Source organism: Cetorhinus maximus, unplaced genomic scaffold (assembly GCF_964194155.1).
Source record: "Cetorhinus maximus unplaced genomic scaffold, sCetMax3.hap1.1 HAP1_SCAFFOLD_706, whole genome shotgun sequence".
Classification (NCBI taxonomy): domain Eukaryota; kingdom Metazoa; phylum Chordata; class Chondrichthyes; order Lamniformes; family Cetorhinidae; genus Cetorhinus; species Cetorhinus maximus.
In genome coordinates this window covers 104,634-125,181 of record NW_027596648.1, presented here as the reverse complement: position 1 = coordinate 125,181, position 20,548 = coordinate 104,634, and the positions used below count along the sequence as shown (strand labels likewise).

At 45.2% G+C, this 20,548-nt stretch overlaps 1 protein-coding gene across 3 annotated transcripts in view; it reads right to left on the bottom strand.

The window, feature by feature from the left end:
• LOC144674568 (stromelysin-3-like) overlaps positions 1-20,548 on the bottom strand; it is a 110,931-nt gene that overhangs the window by 29,127 nt on the left and 61,256 nt on the right. For all 3 annotated transcript variants that reach the window (XM_078535858.1, XM_078535857.1, XM_078535859.1), the window contains exons 3-6: positions 15,981-16,124; positions 10,672-10,805; positions 8,901-9,142; positions 1,495-1,699 (exon numbers count right to left, since the gene is read on the bottom strand). In XM_078535858.1, the coding sequence (XP_078391984.1) occupies positions 1,495-1,699; positions 8,901-9,142; positions 10,672-10,805; positions 15,981-16,124 (725 nt within the window). The remainder of the gene's footprint in view (positions 1-1,494; positions 1,700-8,900; positions 9,143-10,671; positions 10,806-15,980; positions 16,125-20,548) is intronic.

Below are 20,548 nucleotides of genomic sequence, written 5' to 3'. Positions count from 1 at the left end.
ATGTAATCACAAGAAAAGGTTTAGGCAGGTATGCAACAGGTTCTCTCTATTCTGGGGGAATCCAAGCTTTCTGACCTCTTTGTACTTGGAACAATCTGAAGGAAACAAACATGAGACGCTCTTCAAACTTGCCCCATGACATCTGAAAGGAATCCCACCAATAAAGCCCAGTAACAATACGTCAGTTGCATGAGCAGCAGGCGTGTCATTGGCACATTGAACATGTTCTTCAGCTGCCTGGAACATTCAGCAGCCAATGAAGATCTCCAGAATGGTTGTGCTCTGCACAGTGTTGTGCATCAGTGAGGGCTACAGATGAAAGGAAGAGGGGGAGAAGAAGAAAAAGGCAAAGAAAGAGAGAGAGATAGAGAGAGAGAGAGAGCGCGCGAGAAAGAGAGTGTGCAAGAAAGAGAGAAAGAGAGAGAAAGAGAGAGGAGGAGGAGAACACCAGGCCAAATGCTGACATTGCTGCTCAGGGTGGCAGGGAAGTCTTAACAAGCTCGATGGTTCAGCTAGTGATTCACACTGGAAGAAAGTAATCATCACATCCCCCGGGTAACCACTGCCAACACATCCCCCTCCTACCTCACACAATGCAGCCCGACCAGTCACTCAATGTTCATCCCTCCCCATTGATCCTGTCAATTCAGGTATTCCTGTTCAGCAACAAACAACTGAAGAGGGTGAGTTACCGCCCAGCAACTAAGAATGGGCCACAAAGCAATGGTGCAACTGAATATGTTTTATGCACCATGATAACAAAAAGGAATGTAACAGAACATCTTTTCAATCATCCATGGGCATATCCTTGGTGAATCACAATTTGTCTTTATTCTTTCATGGGATGTGGGCATCACTGGCAAGGCCATCATTTGTTACTCATCCTTAATTGCCCTTGACAGCAGTTAAGAGTCAACCACATCACTATGGACTAGGAGTCACATGTAGGCCAGACCAGGTAAGGATAGCAGATTTCCTTCTCTAAAAGACATTAGTGAACCAGGTGAGTTTTTACAACAATCGACAATTTCGTGGTGACTAAGACTGAGACTAGCTTTCCATTCTAAAATTATTCATTCATTAAATTTGGGATTTAAACCCATGTCCCCAAAGGATTAAGTATGGGTTACTAGTCCAGTGACATTACCAATAGGCTGCCATCTCCCTCCTTTCAATCTGCCTACAGCTCCTACATGGTACCAGTAGCTTCAGCAGAGGTAGAGACAGGCTGCTCAGATCCCTACTGTGACTGCTATGATGCTCTTGGTTGATGACTTCTTATGTTTGGGTCCCAGCACTGACTGGCACTGACCCATAGACCCCTCCAGTCCCAGGACTGGAGTATCTCTGGCGAAGTAAACCATTTCACACATGTAGCCAGTTTAAAATAAATAGCCCATCCTGAGCTGATTTGGAGAAGGTAATGGGTTCAAAGGTTAGAAAAGGGAAGGGGAAGTGTTAAATATATAAAAATAATCAGAAAGGAAATCTAACCTTGGAAGAACCAAAAGTTCCCAGCTGAGTCCTCAAATCCTGCGTCGATGCGGTCAGGGATTGCCCACCAGTGCCGAGAGGCCTGTGCTGGGTAACCAGGCTGCAGGTGTCGGTCTCTCAATCTCCACACATATTTGGATTTAAAAAAGAAGAGTTCGCCACGGATCATTGACACAGCATCAAAGTCAGTCTCACAGACATCTGGCTGCAAATGATGAATTGGTAATGGTTACACAAATCCAGGTAAACAGTTGTCACAAAGGCCCAGGAATTCCATAGGGCTGCCACCTGTCTCCTGCCTGAGTCAGTCACTGCAGGAAACCCACACAACACACACTGCATCAAAATAGCAAGGGTTATTCCTCAATCATGACCAGAGAGAAAAGCCCAGCCATTTGCTCCTGAACTTCAATAGCATTGTTATTGCTCGACCCCCACCATCATCATCCAGCCATATAAATACTGTGGCTACAAAAGCAGGTCAGAGGCTGGGAATCCTGTGGAGAGTAACTCACCTCCTGACTCCCCAAAGCCTGTCCATCATCTACAAGGCACAAGTCAGGAGAGTGTTATAAATACTTTGGTCATGGCTCATGTTAATAATTTGAGGTAGTTTTTAGTTCTGGGAAGATTAAGGTTTAACTGTAGAAACTGTTATAAATGCAACTAAAGCAACTTGGAGTCTATTACACTTAAAAGGTCAGGGCCATGCTGACCAAAGGTGAGCTAGAAAGACAAGGTCATAAAACAGCAGGCTTACTTCACTGGAGAATTGGAGGTGAGGTGTCTACACTGCTTGCAGCCTAGAGAGTTGTTTTGTTTGGAGAGTTAAAGCTACAATTATTTTAAAAGCATTTAGTGAGCCCCAGAAGGCCACATCGCCACAGAGGTAGGTGGATATTAAGAAAGTTCTAAGGTTTCAATTTATCTGTGTGTTTGCTGGGGAAGTGAGTGTTCTGCAGCAGGGCTAAAGTCCAGACTGAAAAGGTGCTGCTGTTAGCAGGCTCCAGGCAGCAAAAGTGTTGCTGTTAGATGGCCCTGTGTGGTTGGGGCTCAGGAGAAGTCCTGAGGAGCTGAGAAGGTGGCAGAAGGTCACTGGCTCCATTTTGGAAAGGTCTAGGACTCAGAGGAAGCCCTGGGAACCATTTATAGCTTGGTGTAGCTGGGAATATTGGAGCTTGGTGAAATCCAGGGGCAGTGCCAGCCCAGTGAAGCTAGCCGACTATTAAAGAGCTGAAATTGTGTCAGCAAATAGAGGCTGGAGTGCAGACTCAGAAATCCAGGGGAACGGAGTCTCTGAAGATGAGATTAAAACCCTGGGATGTGTGCAATCATTGAGGCCATCTGAATTGGAGCTGTTTTTGAGGAAATTCAGGGCCTAGATCTTCAAAAGTGAAAAGTTTGAAGTCCCTTGTGAGAGAGGCAGAGTTTCAATGAGATTGGTTGACTCAGTGTTTATTGATTCTTGGGTGGGTTGCTGAGAAATCCGTCGGATCTGTCCTGGTCACATTTGCCACTTATTGTGCAGTGTGGTGTGTTTGACCAGAGTTTGCCTGTTAATTCACATGCACCTCATATTAACCCTGAATATTAGAGTAAACAATAGGTATTGTAAATCATTTTATCTTTCTGACCTTGTATAGTAAAGTTTATTTTTGTTTGTTCAAAACCCATGGAATCTTGTGGCTTTATTCACTGAGCAAGTGTCTTGAATCTCAAACTTTGTCTACTTTAAACAAAACTTCATTGGTCCCTAGCCGGATCTTACCAAAAACTTGGGATTCTGGTCTAGGATTATAACAAGTGTGATGGAATATTCTCCACTTGCCTGGATGAGTGCAGCTCTAATGGCACTCAAGAAACTTGACACCATCCAGGACAAAGTAGCCCACATGTTTGGCACCCCATCCACCATCTTCAACATCCACTCCCTTCACCACCAACACACAGAAGCAGCAGTATGTACCATCTATAAGATGCACTGCAGGAGCTCACCAAAGCTCCTTCGACAGCACCTTCCAAACACATGACCACTACCCTCTAGAAGGACAAGGGCAGCAGATAGATGGGAACACCAACCCCTGCAAGTTCACCTCCAAGCCACTCATTATCTTGACTTGTAAATTTATCATCGTTCCTTCACTGTCGCTGGGTCAAAATCCTGGAATCCCACTCCCTAACAGCACTGTGGGTGTACCCACACCACATGGACTGCAGCAGTTCAAGAATGAGACTCACCATCGCCTTCTCAAGGGCAATTAGGGATGGGCAATAAATTAACTTAGTTTCATACCCTTACGCCCTCATCTCAATGAATTTCAGGCTTGGCACGACGCTGAACTCTTCTTCCGCCGCCTTCGTCTCTGTGCCCACTTCTTTGGGCAGGAGTCTTCTCCCCGTTCAACGGATCCTTTTACCCACATCCAATATTCTCCCCCCACCTGGACCCATCCCTCTGGATTCTTACCTTCTCTTGATCTTTTCATTGAGAACTGTCGGCGTGATATTAGTTGTCTCAATTTCTCTGCTCCTCTCACCCACTCTAACCTGTCTCTCTCTGAACTTGCTGCACTTCGTTCTCTCAGGTCCAACCATGACATTGTCATCAAACCCGCTGACAAGGGTGCTGCTGTCGTTGTCTGGCGCATTGACCTCTACGTCGCAGAGGCTGAGCGTCAACTCGCAGACACTTCCTCCTACCTCCCCCTGGACCATGACCCCGCCACTGAACATCAAGCCATTGTTTCCAGGACTGTTACTGACCTCATCTCCTCTGCAGATCTTCCTTCCACAGCTTCCAACCTGATAGTCTCCCAACCTCGGATGGCCCGCTTCTACCTCCTACCCAAAATCCACAAACAGGACTGTCCGGGCAGACCGATCGTGTCAGCCTGTTCCTGCCCCACGGAACTCATTTCTTGCTATCTTGACTCCATTCTCTCTCCCCTTATCCAGTCCCTTCCCACCTACATCCGCGATTCCTCTGACACCCTACATCATATCAACAATTTCCAGTTCCCTGGCCCCAACCGCCTCCTCTTCACCATGGACGTCCAATCCCTCTACACCTCCATCCTCCACTGGGATGGTCTGATGGCTCTCCGATTCTTCCTCGAACAGAGGCCTGAACAATCCCCATCCACCACTACTGTCCTCCGTCTGGCTGAACTTGTTCTCACACTGAACAATTTCTCCTCAAACTCCTCTCACTTCCTCCAAATAAAAGGTGTGGCTATGGGTATCCGCATGGGCCCCAGCTATGCCTGTCTCATTATGGGGTATGTGGAACATTCCTTGTTCCAGTCCTACTCCAGCCCCCTCCCACAACTCTTTCTCCGGTACATCGATGATTACTTCGGTGCTGCTTCATGCTCTCGTCGGGACCTGGAAAAATTTATTAATTTTGCTTCCAATCTCCACCCCTCCATCATTTTCACATGGTCCACCTCTGACACTTCCCTTCCCTTCCTTGAACTCTCTGTCTCAATTTCTGGTGATAGACTCTCCACCAATATCTATTACAAGCCTACCGACTCCCACAGCTACCTCGACTACAGCTCCTCACACCCTGCTTCCTGTAAGGACTCCATCCCGTTCTCTCAGTTCCTTCGCCTCCGTCGCATCTGTTCTGATGATGCCACTTTCAAAAACAGTTCCTCTGACATGTCCTCCTTCCTTAACCGAGGTTTTCCACCCACGGTGGTTGACAGGGCCCTCAACCGTGTCCGGCCCATCTCCCGCGCATCTGCCCTCACACCTTCTTCTCCCTCCCAGAAACATGATAGGGTCCCCCTTGTCCTCACTTATCACCCCACCAGCCTCCGCATTCAAAGGATCATCCTCCGCCGTTTCTGCCAACTCCAGCATGATGCCACCACCAAACACATCTTCCCTTCACCCCCACTGGCGGCATTCCGCAGGGATCATTCCCTCCAGGACACCCTGGTCCACTCCTCCATCACCCCCTACACCTCAACCCCCTCCCACGGCACCTTCCCATGCAACCGCAGAAGGTGCAACTTTACTTCACTGCCCCTTTACTTCCCCTCTCCTCACCGTCCAAGGGCCAAACACTCCTTTCAAGTGAAGCAGCATTTCACTTGCACTTCCCTCAATTTAGTCTACTGCATTCATTGCTCCCAATGTGGTTTCCTCTACGTTGGAGAGACAAACGCAGACTGGGTGACCGCTTTGCAGAACACCTTTGGTCTGTCCGCAAGCATTACCCAGACCTCCCTGTCGCTTGCCATTTCAACACTCCACCCTGCTCTCATGCCCACATGTCTGTCCTTGGCTTGCTGCATTGTTCCAGTGAAGCTCAACGCAAACTGGAGGAACAGCACCTCATCTTCCGACTAGGCACTTTACAGCCTTCCGGACTGAATATTGAGTTCAACAATTTTAGATCATGAACTCTCTCCTCCATCCCCACCCCCTTTCCGTTTGGCCCCCCCTTTTTTTTTCCAATAATTTATATAGATTTTTCTTTTCCCACCTACTTCCATTATTTTTAAATGTATTTCCATCCATTGTTTTATCTCTACCTTTTAGCCTTTTTTGATTCCTTCACCCCACCCCACCTCCACTAGGGCTATCTGTACCTTGCTTGTCCTGCTTTCTACCCTTAATTAGCACATTCCTTAGATAATATCACCACCTTCAACACCTCTTTGTCCTTTTGTCTGTGACATCTTTTGGTTATCTCTACCTATCACTGGCCCTCTATCCAGCTCTACTTGTCCCACCCCCCCTTAAACCAGCATATATTTCACCTCTCTTCTATTTTTACTTAGTTCTGTTGAAGGGTCATTCGGACTCGAAACTTTAACTGTGCTCCTCTCCGCAAATGCTGCTAGACCTGCTGAGTTTTTCCAGGTATTTTTGTTATGGGCAATAAATGCTGGCCTAGCCAGCGAGGCTCTCATTATGAGAACAAAAAGAAAAGTTTTCTCTAATCCTCTTCCAAAGAGGAACTTAAACTAGGATGTCAGTTTAATGAGTGAAACTGAGTAGTAAAGACTCTTAGACTTTTCCAGGGAATGAGCTCCTACAGCAAAACTAAAATTGAGCCCTCAGCCGATATTTACATGAAAATCAAATGGATGACGAACAGGAGCCGGAACCCTGGATGATTTTCTCTTCCTAGCTTCCAATCCAAGGGCAGTGAATCAAACACAATGCCCCATGTGAGACCAGTTATCTTAGAACTGATCAAGGATCAGACTTGGGTCTTCTCTGGTTAAGGCTGAGTAACTGGGATTTGCCCTACATTGTAACCTTTATACTGATATGGACCAATGTTAGAATTTGCCTCTTTCTTCTAACAGTGGCTAGTTAGTGTCAGTTGCAATGAGTGCCCTGATGTACCTGTGCCTTTGGAAGGATGGAAGGACCGCAAGTGACCCAAAGCCCACAAGCTCAACTGGAAACTGACCTCAGTAACTTCTAGATCAACAGATCAGTTGCAAGCTGGTCCTTCAGTCCCCAGGGCCTTTCCTCTATAACACTCCTGTACTGTCCTGTTTGTAGTTACTCCTACCAAGAGATCTGCTCTCATTGTTCATCTGTACTGCTCCATCCTCACCCATCCACTGTAGCTCATCTGCAACCACTCTGTAATGCCTGTCATCCAGCTACGCCTAGGCCATCCCCTCTTTCTGTTGCCCTCCACTTTGCCCTCTAGAAGAGATCACTGTAGCTTTTCAGCTCTGATCAAATGGCCAAAATACTGACATTTTCTTTTTTGGATGTCACTTGTTTAACCCAATCAAGCATTATTATATGGGAATTGATTCTGGTTTTGAGGTGTCAATGAAATGCTGGTTGCAATGAATTGTACAACAAGATGGACTGGCAGTGGGTGCTCAATGAAGGGGAGTATCTGTGATGTGGCTGACCAGTTGGTTAATGTGGCATCATTGTTGGCACAGCCGTTAGCTTTAGGCAAAGACCGATCAATGACATCGCCTGACAGCATCTCCAATGTGATTAGTTATTTTAGGTTTGATTGGCTGGAGGATGATGGGCTGAACTCCCCCCTCTATAGTGGGGAGATGGCTGGAACTACAGCAGAAATCTCTCCCTGGTGTTCAAACAGGGCTTCCAGTGAAGTTCTCGCAGGACAGCAGGAACAGATCTGGCAAAATTCCCAGTGAAACAAGTACTGAAACTGTCCTGTTCATGGAGGCAGAGTTAAAGTTTGAACTCCATTTATTTAGCGGTCTCCCAGATAGTTATGATAATTAAAGGGTTTAATAGGGTAACCAGAAAGTATTTCCTTTGATGAGAGAGTCCAGAACAAAGGGAACAAACCTTAAAATTATAATGAAGTTTCATTCAGGAGTGAAATCTGAATACAAAAGTTAGTGAAATCTGGAACTCGCTCCCTCAAAGGTTTGTGGATCTTGGGAGACAACTGGAGCTTTCAGGACTGAGATCGATAGACCGCTCCCAATGCGGTCTCCTCTACATTGGAGAGACCAAACGCAGACTCGGTGACCGCTTTGCGGAACACCTTCAGTCTGTCCGCAAGCATGACCCAAGCCTCTATGTCGCTTGCCATTTCAACACACCACCCTGCCCTCATGCCCACATGTCCGTCCTTGGCCTGCTGCAATGTTCCAGTGAAGCTCAACGCAAGCTGGAGGAACAACACCTCATCTTCCGACTATGCACTTTACAGCCTTCCGGACTTAACATTGAGTTCAACAACTTCAGATCATGAACTCTCTCCTCCATCCCCACCCCCTTTCCGATCCCCCTTTTTCCAATAATTAAAAATTTTTTAAATATATTTTCTTTTCCCACTTATTTCCATTATTTTTAAATTTATTTCCAACCATTGTTTTATCTCCACCTTTTAGCCTATTTCTATCCCTTCCCCCCACTCCACCCCCACTAGGGCTATCTGTCACTTGCTCGTCCTGCTTTCTACCCTTAATGTCACCATTAGCACATTCCTTAGCTCATATCACCACCGTCAACACCCCCTTGTCCTTTTGTCTATGACATCTCTGGCAATCTCTTCTTTGCCTCCACCTATCACTGGCCCTCTATCCAACTCTACCTTTCCCACCCCCCTCAACCAGCTTATATTTCACCTCATTTCTATATTTCCTTAGTACTGATGAAGAGTCATACGGACTCGAAACGCTAACTGTGTTCCTCTCTGCAGATGCGGTCAGACCTGCTGAGTTTTTCCAGCTATTTTTGTTTCAGATTTCCAGCATCCGCAGTATTTTGCTTTTATCAATAGATTTTTGTTGGTTAAGGATTTCAAAGGAGAGCAAAGGAGGGCAAATGGAGCTGAGGTATAGATCAGCCATGACCTAACTGAATGGTGGAATATACTGAAAGGGGTGAATGACCTCTATGGTTCTCTGTCTGTAAAGTTCCCATCACTGTACCTTGTTTCCATGACGATCAACCCTGGGCAGTTCATTGGTTTCCATGTCCCGGTCAAAGTGTTCAACTCCATTGTCACGAGAGCTGCCATATAAATACTGTATTCCTTGCTTGTCATCCTCGGCCAGGCCCAGTGGGTAGTGGGAAGTGTAATAAGGTGACATCAAAGATTTTGGGACTCTCGAGTGCTGCAGTCCAAGGGCATGGCCAAACTCATGAGCTGCTACTTGAAGGAGGTCAGTACCTGTCCACAGAATAGAGGCCAGAAAGTCACCATGGACAGATGTCCAACACGACAACACAGGAACTTTTACAGCAATCTTTATCGCTGACTTTCCTGAAGGTCCAAGGAACCTTCTGATACTCAATATACCACAATACTCAACTTTCCCTCTCCGATACCCGATATCCAAATATCACTTTTCATGCTTGAGGCTGCAAGTGAATGTCAGTGGGTTATTCCACCAAAAAAGCTACACCTTCACACATATCACACATGCACACTTTCTGACACACCCATGCATGCACACACACCCACACGCACGCACACATACCCATGCACATACCCACATGTGCACAGAAACACATACACGCGTACACACCCACCTGTGCGCACATACACACATGCACACACATCCACACGCCCAACCACACTCACTCCACAGTCCCTGCTCCCTCCTGCAGGTAAAAAAAAAAATCAGGCCACAGCCCAACAGAATGACAGCTGCCCTGCTCTCATTATTTGCCTGGTTGCCAATTAAGAAAGATGAGATGGGACTTCTGTCCCTCAGGAATAGGAAGTCCAGCCTCATAGAACTACTGGCCAATTAGAGCTTGGCAGGTCTCCAGGGCCGCCAGTGCCACAGGGAGCGGAGGCCACTGCTGGTACAGCAGCCAGGCCAAGGTGTGGTGAGCTCTGCTGGATCCATCTCAGCAGGTGAATAAAGAGTCTTCCTGGGTGCCGAGCTGGCAGGCCACAGTGACAGGGGAGAGGGGAAAGGCAGGGCGGGAGGGGAACCTGGGGGTAGGGGCATTTACACCTTGGGGACTCAGCCCATTAAGGAGGGACCTCCTCCCGGGTGTTTGGCATGGACCTCTTCTGCTGCCAGTTTAATCCTAACAGAGGCATAATGAGGCCCTTAGGTGGGAATTAATTGTCCACTTAAGGACTCAAGTGGCCCACTTGTGCCTGGGTGGGTAGGCAGCAGGTAGACCACCCGCTGGATTTTTACATGCTTCCCAGCCTTCAAGCCCACCCAGTAAGAGAGCCAAAAACCCAGCTCCATTTTACAGATTCTGCTAAAGATTTCCCTGCAGGCTCTGTCAGTGACCAACAGTTGCAGCAAGTGACAACTCATGGGCTTGTTTCTATTAGGGCATGCGTAGTGAAGCTGCACTTCAGTGCAGACTCTCGCCTGGTAGGAGACCCAAGCAGGGTCTTGGTCCTCTGACTTGTCCCTGCTGCCAGTAATACCCCAATCTGGAACCCTAGCTGCATAATTTCCCCCCTCATATTGGTTTCAATTCCCTGGCAGTACTTGGTCAAGATGGGTAGGGAGCCACATGACAAACATAGAGAGAATGGAGAAGATGGGTTGTTGGTGCTTCCAACTCTCTTGGCAGTTGGACTTCTTTTTAAAATTATTAATGGGATGTGACCATCGCTGGCAATGCCAACATTTGTTGCCAGGATAGATTTACTGCCCTTCCCTACTCTCAGAGGAGGTCAGGATGACTATCATGATGCCTGATTCCAGTTGTAAGCTGACTTACCCTTATTGCTGTCAGTGGTCCACAGTTCGTCATAGTCAAAGTGAATATTTCCAGCCTGAGGGGTTTGAGGGTAAAAAGCGTGTGCCAACACCCCTCCAGGGCCATCAAATGGTAAATTATCTCCATGCCAATACCTGCATGGTGAAAAAGGAACAACCTGGCATTATTCGATTCAGATGCTGGCAAATTGCTTTTCAACAGGAAACAAAGCGAGTACAACAAGGAAAGCCTTCCCAGTTCAACTGTCACCATGAAAACACAACAATCTCTTTACAGTTCAGTTTTAACACTGGGACACCCCACTGAGGACAGCTCTGCCGAATCTTGTGGAGGTGACGGAGATCTTGACCACCAGCTACAGAGCTGGTGAAACCACCACATTGCCTCTTTCAGGGAAGGCCTGAAGTATCTTGAGGCACTTGGCAGATCAGCGGTGGGCCTTCCCCTGGGTTCAAGGACTCTGTGCAGAAGTCCTGCCCACTCTGAGCTGCTGGCCAATCAGAGGCTGGCAGCTCTTATGCTCAACAGTGCCATCAGGGAGATAGTGGCTGCTACTGGTACTATGCCCACTTGCACAACTACCATTACCACTCCTTTTTGCTTTTGTTCCATGTTATCTTTGTCATTTAATCACCCATCCTCTATTCAATCCCTGACCTTCCCTTTTGCTCCTCCTGACTGCCCCCCTTTTTCAACAACGTAAAACCCATCACATTTCTGCCTCTCTTCAGTTCCAAAGAGTCATATTGGACTCGAAACGTTAACTCTGTTTCTCTTTTTACAGTTGCAACTAGACTTGCTGAGTTTTTCTAGCATTTTCTGTTATTTGAGTATTTATCTAGCTCAGCCTTAAAAATATTCAATGACTCAGCCTCCACTCCTCTCTGGGGAAGAGAATTCCACAGACTAACAACCCATTGAGAGAAAAAATTTTTCTCATCTCAGTCCTAAATGACAGACTCCTTATTTTTAAACTGTTGCCCCTAGTTCTAGTCTCTCCCACAAGGGGAAACATCCTCTCAGCATCCACCTTGTCAAGTCCCCTCAGGATCTTATATGTTTCAAATAAGATCACCTCTCATTTTTCTAAACTCCAATGGATACAGACCTAACCTGTTTAACCTTTCCTCATTAGATAAGCTCTTTATCCCTGGTATCAGTCAAGTGAACCTTCTCTCAATTGCTTCCAATGCAATTATGTCCTTTCTTCAGGTAGGAGACTAAAACTGGACACAGTACGGTGACTATTGGAGTTCCACAAGGGTCAGTGTAGGGACCACAACTTTTCACTTTATACATTAATGATCTAGATGAAGGAAATGAGGGCATTCTAGCTAAGTTTGCAGATGATACAAAGATAGGTGGAGGGACAGGTAGTATTGAGGAGGCGGGGAGGCTGCAGGAGGATTTAGACAGGTTAGGAGAATGGGCAAAGAAGTGGCAGATGGAATACAACGTGGGGAAATGTGAGGTCATGCACTTTGGTAGGAAGAATAGAGGCATAGACTATTTTCTAAATGGGGAGAGAATTCAGAAATCTGGAGTGCAAAAGGACTTGGGAGTCCTGGTCCAGAATTCTCTTAAGGTTAACTTGCAGGTTGAGTCGGTAGTTAGGAAGGCAAATGCAATGTTGGCATTTATTTCGAGAGGACTAGAAAATAAAAGCAGGGATGTGCTGCTGAGGCTTTATAAGGCTCTGGTCAGACCACATTTAGAATGTTGTGAGCAATTTTGGGCCCTGTATCTCAGGAAGGATGTGCTGGCCCTGGAGAGGGTCCAGGGGAGGTTCACGAGAACGATCCCAGGAATGAAAGGCTTAACATATGAGGAACGTTTGAGGACTCTGGGTCTATACTTGATGGAGTTTAGAAGGGTGAGGGGGGATCTGATTGAAACTTACAGAATACTGAAAGGCCTGGATGGAGTGGACGTGGGGAAGATGTTTCCATTAGTAGGAGAGACTAAGACCCGCGGGTACAGCCTCAGAGTAAAGGAAAGACCTTTTAGAACAGAGATGAGGAGAAACTTCTTTAGCCAGAGAGTGGTGAATCTATGGAATTCATTGCCACAGAAGGCTGTGGAGGCCAGGTATTTAAGACCGAGATAGATAGGTTCATGATTGGTAAGGGGATCAAAGGTTGCGGGGAGAAGGCGGGAGAATGGGGTTGAGAAACTTATCAGCCATGATTGAATGGCGGAGCAGACCCGATGGGCCAAATGGCCTAATTTCTGCTCCTATGTCTTCTGGTCTTATAGTACTCTAGATGTGGTCTCACCAACGCCCTGTACAATAGTAGGGAAACACCCTACTTTTATATTCCATTCCTCTTGCAATAAACAACAACATTCCATTTGCCTTCCTAATTACTTCACGTACTTGGATACTAACTTTGTGTGATTCATGTACCAGGATAGTCAAATCCCTCTGTACCTCAGAGTTCTGTAATCTCTCTCTATTTAAATAATATGCTGCTTTGCTATTCTTCCTGCCAAAGTAGACAAGTCCACATTTCCCACATTATACTCCATCTGCCAAATTTTTGCCCACCCTTCCTCAAATGGACTGGCTGAAAGGGCAGTTCAAACATTCAAGGCGGGCATGAAGAAGTTAACTGGAGATTCCTTAGCAGCCAAGCTAGTACGCTTTCTTTGTCATTTTGGACCGCTCCTCACACAACAACAGGTGTCACACCTGAGGGATTATTGATGAAACGCCGTCTCAGGATGAGATTGAGCTTAATTATGTCAAATTTAGTTGGGGGGGTGGAAAGGAGTCGGGAAGTCAGAAAACTAGACACGACTGACATAGTCATGAGAGGAAATTTACCGCCTCCATGAAGAACTTTGGAGAAGGACCAAAGTGGTTACCGGGTGAAATAAGTGCAGTGACTGGATTTCTATCTTACCACATGGAGGTGGAAGGCCGAGTTATACGGAGACATGTGGATCATCTAAGGAAGAGAGAAACAATGCACCAAGAAATGATTCCACCAGTGTTCACGACTGGGTCAGCGTTTCCTGTTGAGAGAACTCAACCCAGTACAGACATATCTGGTGTTCCTTTAAGAGTGGAGGATACAGATCTGCAGGAGCCCACCTGATGTTCAGGCAACTCCAGAAAAGGAGGTTCCTGACAAGACACCTGAAGTTGTAGAGCTGAGACACTCTGCACAAATAAAGAAAGCCCCAGAAAGACTGAATTTGTAAATTACTTACCAGTGTAAATATTTCGCTATTTTGAGAAAATTATAATTGTAAATATAAAATGTATTTCTGAATAAAGAGGGAGGGATGTGATAATAATGGTTTTATCTGATGTGTAATATACCTTTAGGAAAATTGTTATTAAGGAAGATCACAAGATCTTAGAATCCAATAGCAGAGTAGCGTGGGCTACCTCAGAAGTTAGTAGTCAGTCGTATGGAGATAGAGTTTGAAGTGCAAGCACATGTTTGGTTGCTGCTGAGTACCTTTGTAAATAAACCAAGAGCTTCCACCTAAGGAGTCTCTGCTGATCAATAGTACCTACTCGGCCACCAATCACAACAAGCATGTTATAAGGATCCATAGGATCCAAAAAACTGGCGACAAGGATTCAACATAATCTCTCTCTCCCAAAGTCTCGCTGTTTTAAACTCTCTCTCCCAAAGTCTAGCTGTTTTAACCTCTCTCTCCCAAAATCTCACTTTTTTAAACTCTCTCTCCAGTTAGAGTACTTGGCCATTATCCCTACTCTCGGTTTCCTGCAGCTCAGCCAATTTCCTGATCAGGTTAATAATTTGCCTTGAATTCCAGGAGCTTTCAAATTTAATGAGGAACTTTATCAAATGCCTTCTGGAAGTCCACATAACTAACATCCGTATACATAACATCTCTGTCACCTCTTCAAAAAATTGAATCAGATTCTTCAGCATGACCTACCCTGCCTAATATCTCCTTATGTGACTTGGTATCAAATATTATTCGATAACACTCCTGTGAAACACCTGGTTACCTTTTATTATTTTAAAGGTGCTACATGAGCGTTAAAAAAAAAAGTTGTGGTTTCTCTGTAGCGACCCTATTTCCTCTGGTCAGAGAGTCCAAAACATGAGGACATAACCTTAAAATGAGTACAAGAGTTTTCATTGCTGATGTTAGGGCACATGTTTCACACAAAGGGTAGCGGAAATTTGGAATTCTCTCCCCGAAAGGCTGTGGATGCTGGGAGTAATTTGGAGTTCTCAGGATTAACACTGGTAGATTTCATTAAGAGTAAGGGAGATGGACCTAAAGTGGGTGGGTAAATGGAGCTGAGGTACATATCAGCCATGTAACCGAATAGTAAAGCAAGGCTGAATGTCCTCCTCTGGGTCCCAATAGCTGAGTGGAGATGTGGGGAGTCCCTTTGAGGGGGAAGGGTTAGGCATTGTGCTGAAGCAGATGTCCCCACAGACGGTGGTACTGCGTAGCTCAACCTCCAGTAGATCACAGGAGCCTGCTGCATGACAGGATGCCATTAGATGAGCTAATGAGGACAAGATGTACTGGTATCAGGGGAAGGGGAGTCTGCTCCTCACTCTATTGCACTTTCTTGTGGAACCCACCTGGCATAATCCTAAATTGGGAGATGCAATCTCTCTGCAAGGTCCCATTCCAAGCTCTGTATGGAACCTTTGGCAATTAGCACATACTTTTTGATTGTGCTGCTAACATCAATTTATACAGAAAATACAACATCGGCCATTTTGCTGAACTAACCTGTGCTAGTGTTATCTTTGGGGAAGTCTTAATCCCATGTTTGCTGCAGGCACAGTTTAGTGAGGAATTGTTCACTCAGTGGGACGTTTCCTCTGGGGAATATTTTATACTATTGAAAGCACTGAAAATTCCAATGTATAGTGAAGGGATGTGAAATCACAGGGTCATGGTGGACCTTAATGGCAGTCAGCAATCGTGAGGAAACAAGAGGGAATGTTATTAAAATGTGTGAGTGAGGGTTCGACAGGAGTTGTAAGACCCCAATATAATTTCCAGGTAACATTGGGTGGAGTGTGCTTCCTCCTTTAAATGCACATTGTCAGTGTGAATCCACACACCAATGCCTGGATTTCCCCTCTGCTTTATCCTAGTTGGATTGCTGCCTCCTAGCACAGCTCAGTTGCTGAATGAAAGCTTGGGACGACAGCCTCTCATCTTAAACCGGTTCTGAGTCCAGGTTAAGAGCGGCCATTGATTGAGGAGGAATGTTGGCTCTGTGCTATTGCATCCAGATTATGATGAGGGCTGTTGATCAGAGGGCTTTCTCTCCCCACCCCAGTAACTCTTACCGTGTAAACTCAATGATAATATCTGCTCTGGTGTCCTGCACCTCTGTAAATGTTAAGGAAGTCACGTCACTCCACACTCTCACTGCTTCAGCAATAGTGTGTCTTACTTTCTCTTGGCTCATTTGCCAAGGAAATCGCACGATTCTAGAAGAAGAAGAAAAAACGGAGATTATTTATCGCACCAGAGGTTCAGTCAGACATGTGGCAATCTTGCTGCTTTATTTATCTCCACATGACCGGTGAACATTCACAGGCCTCCCAGGTCTATTTGATGGAATTTTAACCCAGAACAATTGTGCATTTATGTCAGTTGGGGGTTGGGGGGGAATTAAGTTCACCAAAATAGTATCTCTGGAAGCCCGCTTTAACTCAGACCCATTCAGCTGGTTATGCATAACCCTTACAGGAGAGGACGGTTAGTAATTTATATACCGTATAATCATTAACATGCCACTCAACACAGCAAACAGAGACTACAGAGAACACTGATCCACAGATTTCCTGAATTTCCCGAAACTTGCCATTGAATCTAAGGCATGAACAGAATGGCAATTGTCAGGCAATTACAGCAATAAGTACTCAGTGCTCACAGTTGAGATCTCAATGTCTGCAATGAAGCAGCCTCACGCTGTAGCAAGCTCGAAAAGTCTTCCTTTCCTCATCTCCAGAATGTTCTTTGTTCTTTTGTCTACCAGATTCATTCCTCACCCAGGTATTGAATGCTTCTCCTATCATCACAGCAGCAGTGAATGATACAGCTGCAAAATTCTTCATAGGAGCCCAAAGTGCTTCACCTTGTCAAGCCAGTGCTGTCACCTTTCCTCAGTGTGCAATGCAGAAGAAGCTGAGAGGGAGAATTTCAGTCCGTTTTCTTTTCAAGGGGCTGTGCTTGTTCGAATCCTAGAGGGTTCTCTCTTCAATCAGTTTTTCCTTGATTGGTCTTCAGTACCTTTACATTCAGATCGTCATAAGAGTCACAGCCCAGCAGCCAGCTGTCGTGAAAAGCTGTATCCGACTCCACCAAGGAGTTTTTGCCTTCCAAGTAGATGCTAAGGGAACACATACATCCTCCACAGATTGTGAGAAGAGTGAACTTGAGGGAGATGGAGAATAAAAGGTTAACTCTAATGAAAGCTACTGAGCATGCGCGTAAGGAGCTATGTCACTGTGATGTCACTCACCGAGAGATGGTGACTGAGAAGCATTTTACAGAGTAGCTCCAGCTAGGTCTTGAATTTACTTAACCTTTGTAAATAGTTAGTACTGTTTTGAACAAAAGACCATTGCCTCCAGCAAAATCTCTTCTAGAAGCCAACAAATCCCAAGATAAACCCACAATAACAGATGGACAGCTTTCCTCCCTCCCTCCCTCAGATAGCCCTGGCCCAATGCCTTTTACCTACTGCAACTCGATATAAGTCATGGCCTGTTGCAGATCAATGCTCCTCAAAAGGTACACTACTGCTACAACACTGGCATCTATCCGGCAATGTGGAAAATTGCCCAGGTTGTCACAAAAAGCAAGACAAATCTAACCCAGCCAATTACCGCCCCATCAGTCTACTCTCAGTCTTCAGCAAAGTGATGAAAGGGGTCATTGACAGTGCTGTCGAGCAGCACTCACACAGCAGTAACCTGCTCACTGATGCTCAGTTTGGGTTCTGCTGCTCAGCTCCTGACCCAACTACACCTTGGTCCAAACTTGGACAAAAGAGCTGAGCTCCAGAGATGAGGCGAACATAAGAAATAGGAACAGGAGTAGACCATTCAGCCCCTCGGGCCTGCTCCACCATTCAATAAGATCATGGCTGATCTGCTTGTGTTTCGATTTCCACATCCCCATCTAACCCCAATAACCTTTGATTCTCTTGCCCAACAGGAATCTATCTACCTCTGCCTTAAAAATATTCAATGACCCTGCCTCCATCGCCTTCTGAGGCAGAGAATTCCAAAGACGCACAACCCTCAGAGAAAAAAATTCTCCTCATCTCTGTCCTAAAAGGGCTTGCCCTAATTTTAAAACAGTGCCCCCTAATTCTGGACTCACCCACAAGAGGAAACATCCTTTAGGCTTTCACCTTGTCAAGGCCATTCAGGGTCTTGTATACTTCAATCAAATCACCCCTCGCTCTTCTAAACTCTAGTGGAAACAAGCCCAATCTGTCCAACCTTTCCTCATAAGACAACCCACTCACTCCAAGTATCAATCTAATAAACCTCCTTTGAACCGCCTCCAATGCATTTACATCCTTCCTTAAATAAGGAGACCAAAACTGCACACAGTATTCGAAGTGCAGTCTCACCAATGCCCTGGTATAACTGAAGCATAATATCCTTACTTTTATGTTCAATCCCTCTCGTAATAAAGGATAGCATTCCATTAGCCTTCTTAATTACTTGCTGTACCTGCATACTAACTTTGTGACTCATGTACTAGAACACCTAGATCCCTCTGCACATCAGAATTATGCAGCCGTTCTCCATTTAAGTAATACTCTGCTTTTTTGTTCTTCCTGCCAAAGTGAACAATTTCACATTTTCCCACATTAAATTCCATTTGCCAGATCTTTACCCGCTCACTCAACCTATCTATATCCATCTGCAACCTCCTCATGTCCTCTTCACAACACTTCCCTATCTATCTTTGTGTCATCTGCAACTTTAGCTATCGTGTCTTCACTCCCCTCATCTAAGTCATTGATGTAAATCGTAAAAAGTTGAGGCCCCAGTACAGACACCTGTGGGACGCCACTCATCACATCTTGCCAATCAGAAAAAGACCCATTTATGCATACTCTCTGCTTCCAGCCAGCCAACCTTCTATCCAGGCTAATATGTTACCCACTACACCATGTGCTTTAATTTTCCATAAAAATCTTTGAAGTGGCACCTTATCAAATGTCTTCTGGAAATCCAAATACAGTATGTCTACAGGCTCCCCTTTATCCACTGCACATGTTACTCCTTCAAAAAACTCCAATAAGTTGGTTAAACATGATTTTCCTTTCACAAAACTATGCCTACTCTTCCCAAATGCCTTGAGCGCTTCTAAGTGCCTAGCTATAACCTCCTAAATGATCGATTCTAATAACTTCCCCACGACAGGCGGCAAGCTAACTGGCCTATAGTTTCCTGTTTTCTGCCTCCTTCCCTTCTCGAATAGAGGGGTTATATTTACTACTTTCCAATCTGATGGAACCTTCCCAGAATCTAGCGAATTTTGGAAAATTAACACCAGCGCATCGACTACCTCATTAGCCACCTCTTTTAAGACCCTAGGGTGTAGTCCATCAGGACCCGGAGACTTGCCAGCCTGCAGCTCCATCAATTTGCTCAGAACCATTTCCCTAGTGATTTCAATTTCACCAAGTTCCTTTCTCCGTTCACCTCCTGATTTGCAGCTATTACTGGAATGTTTTTTGTATCCTCTTTAATGAACACAGAAGCAAAATATTTGTTCATTTCTTCTGCCATTTCCTTATTATCTACTATTAACTCCCCACTGTCACTCTCTAGAGGACCAATACTCACTTTACTTACTCTTTTCCTTTTTAAGTATCTGTTGAAAATCTTGCTGTCCGTTTTTACATTTCTAGCTAGCTTCCTCTCATACTCTAATTTCTTTCTCCTGATGAACCTTTTAGTCATTCTCTGCCATTCTCTATATTCTGTTCAGTCATCTGTCCTGCCACTCATCTTTGCGGAGACGTATGTCTTAATACTTTCCATAACATCTCTAACTAACCACGGATGGTGGGTCCTTCTCTTAGATTTTTTTCTTTATAGTGGGAATGTACTTATTCTGAATACTCTGAAATATTCCCTTAAATGTCTGCCACTGCTATTGAGCTATCCTCTAGTCTAGTTTCCCAGATCACTTCAGTTAGCTCAGCTTTCATCCCCACATAGTTGTCCTCATTTAAGTTTAAGACACTAACCTTAGGCCCAGTCTTCTCCCTTTCAAACTGGATGTAAAATTCAATCTTATTGTGGTCACTGCTACCTAGGGGTGCCTTTACTCTGAGGTCATTAATTAATCCTGTCATATTACACAATACCAAATCTATTATAACCTGCTCTCTGGTTGGTTCCAGAACATGCTGCTCTGAGAAACTATCTTGAAAGCATTCTAAGAACTCCTCATCCAGGCTACTACTGCCAATCTTATTTTTCAGTTTGTGTGTACGTTAAAATCACCCATGATTATTGCCATCCCTTTATCACAAGCACACAACATTTTCTCTTGAATACTTTGTCCTACACTGTGGCTATTGTTAGGGGACCTGTAGACCACTCCCACTAATGACTTTTTTCCCCCTTCTAATCCTCATCTCCACCCAAACCAATTCTACATCCTGATCTCCTGAACCAAGGTAATCTCTAACGATTGCACCAATGTCCTCTTTGATTATCAGTGCTGTCTCTCCACCTTTACCTAACTTCCTATTCTTCTTGAATGTCATGTACCCTTCAATATTAAGGATCCAATCATCGTCATCCTGCAGCTATGTCTCCGTAATTGCTATCAGATCATATTTATTTACTTCAATGTGAGCCATCAGTTCGTT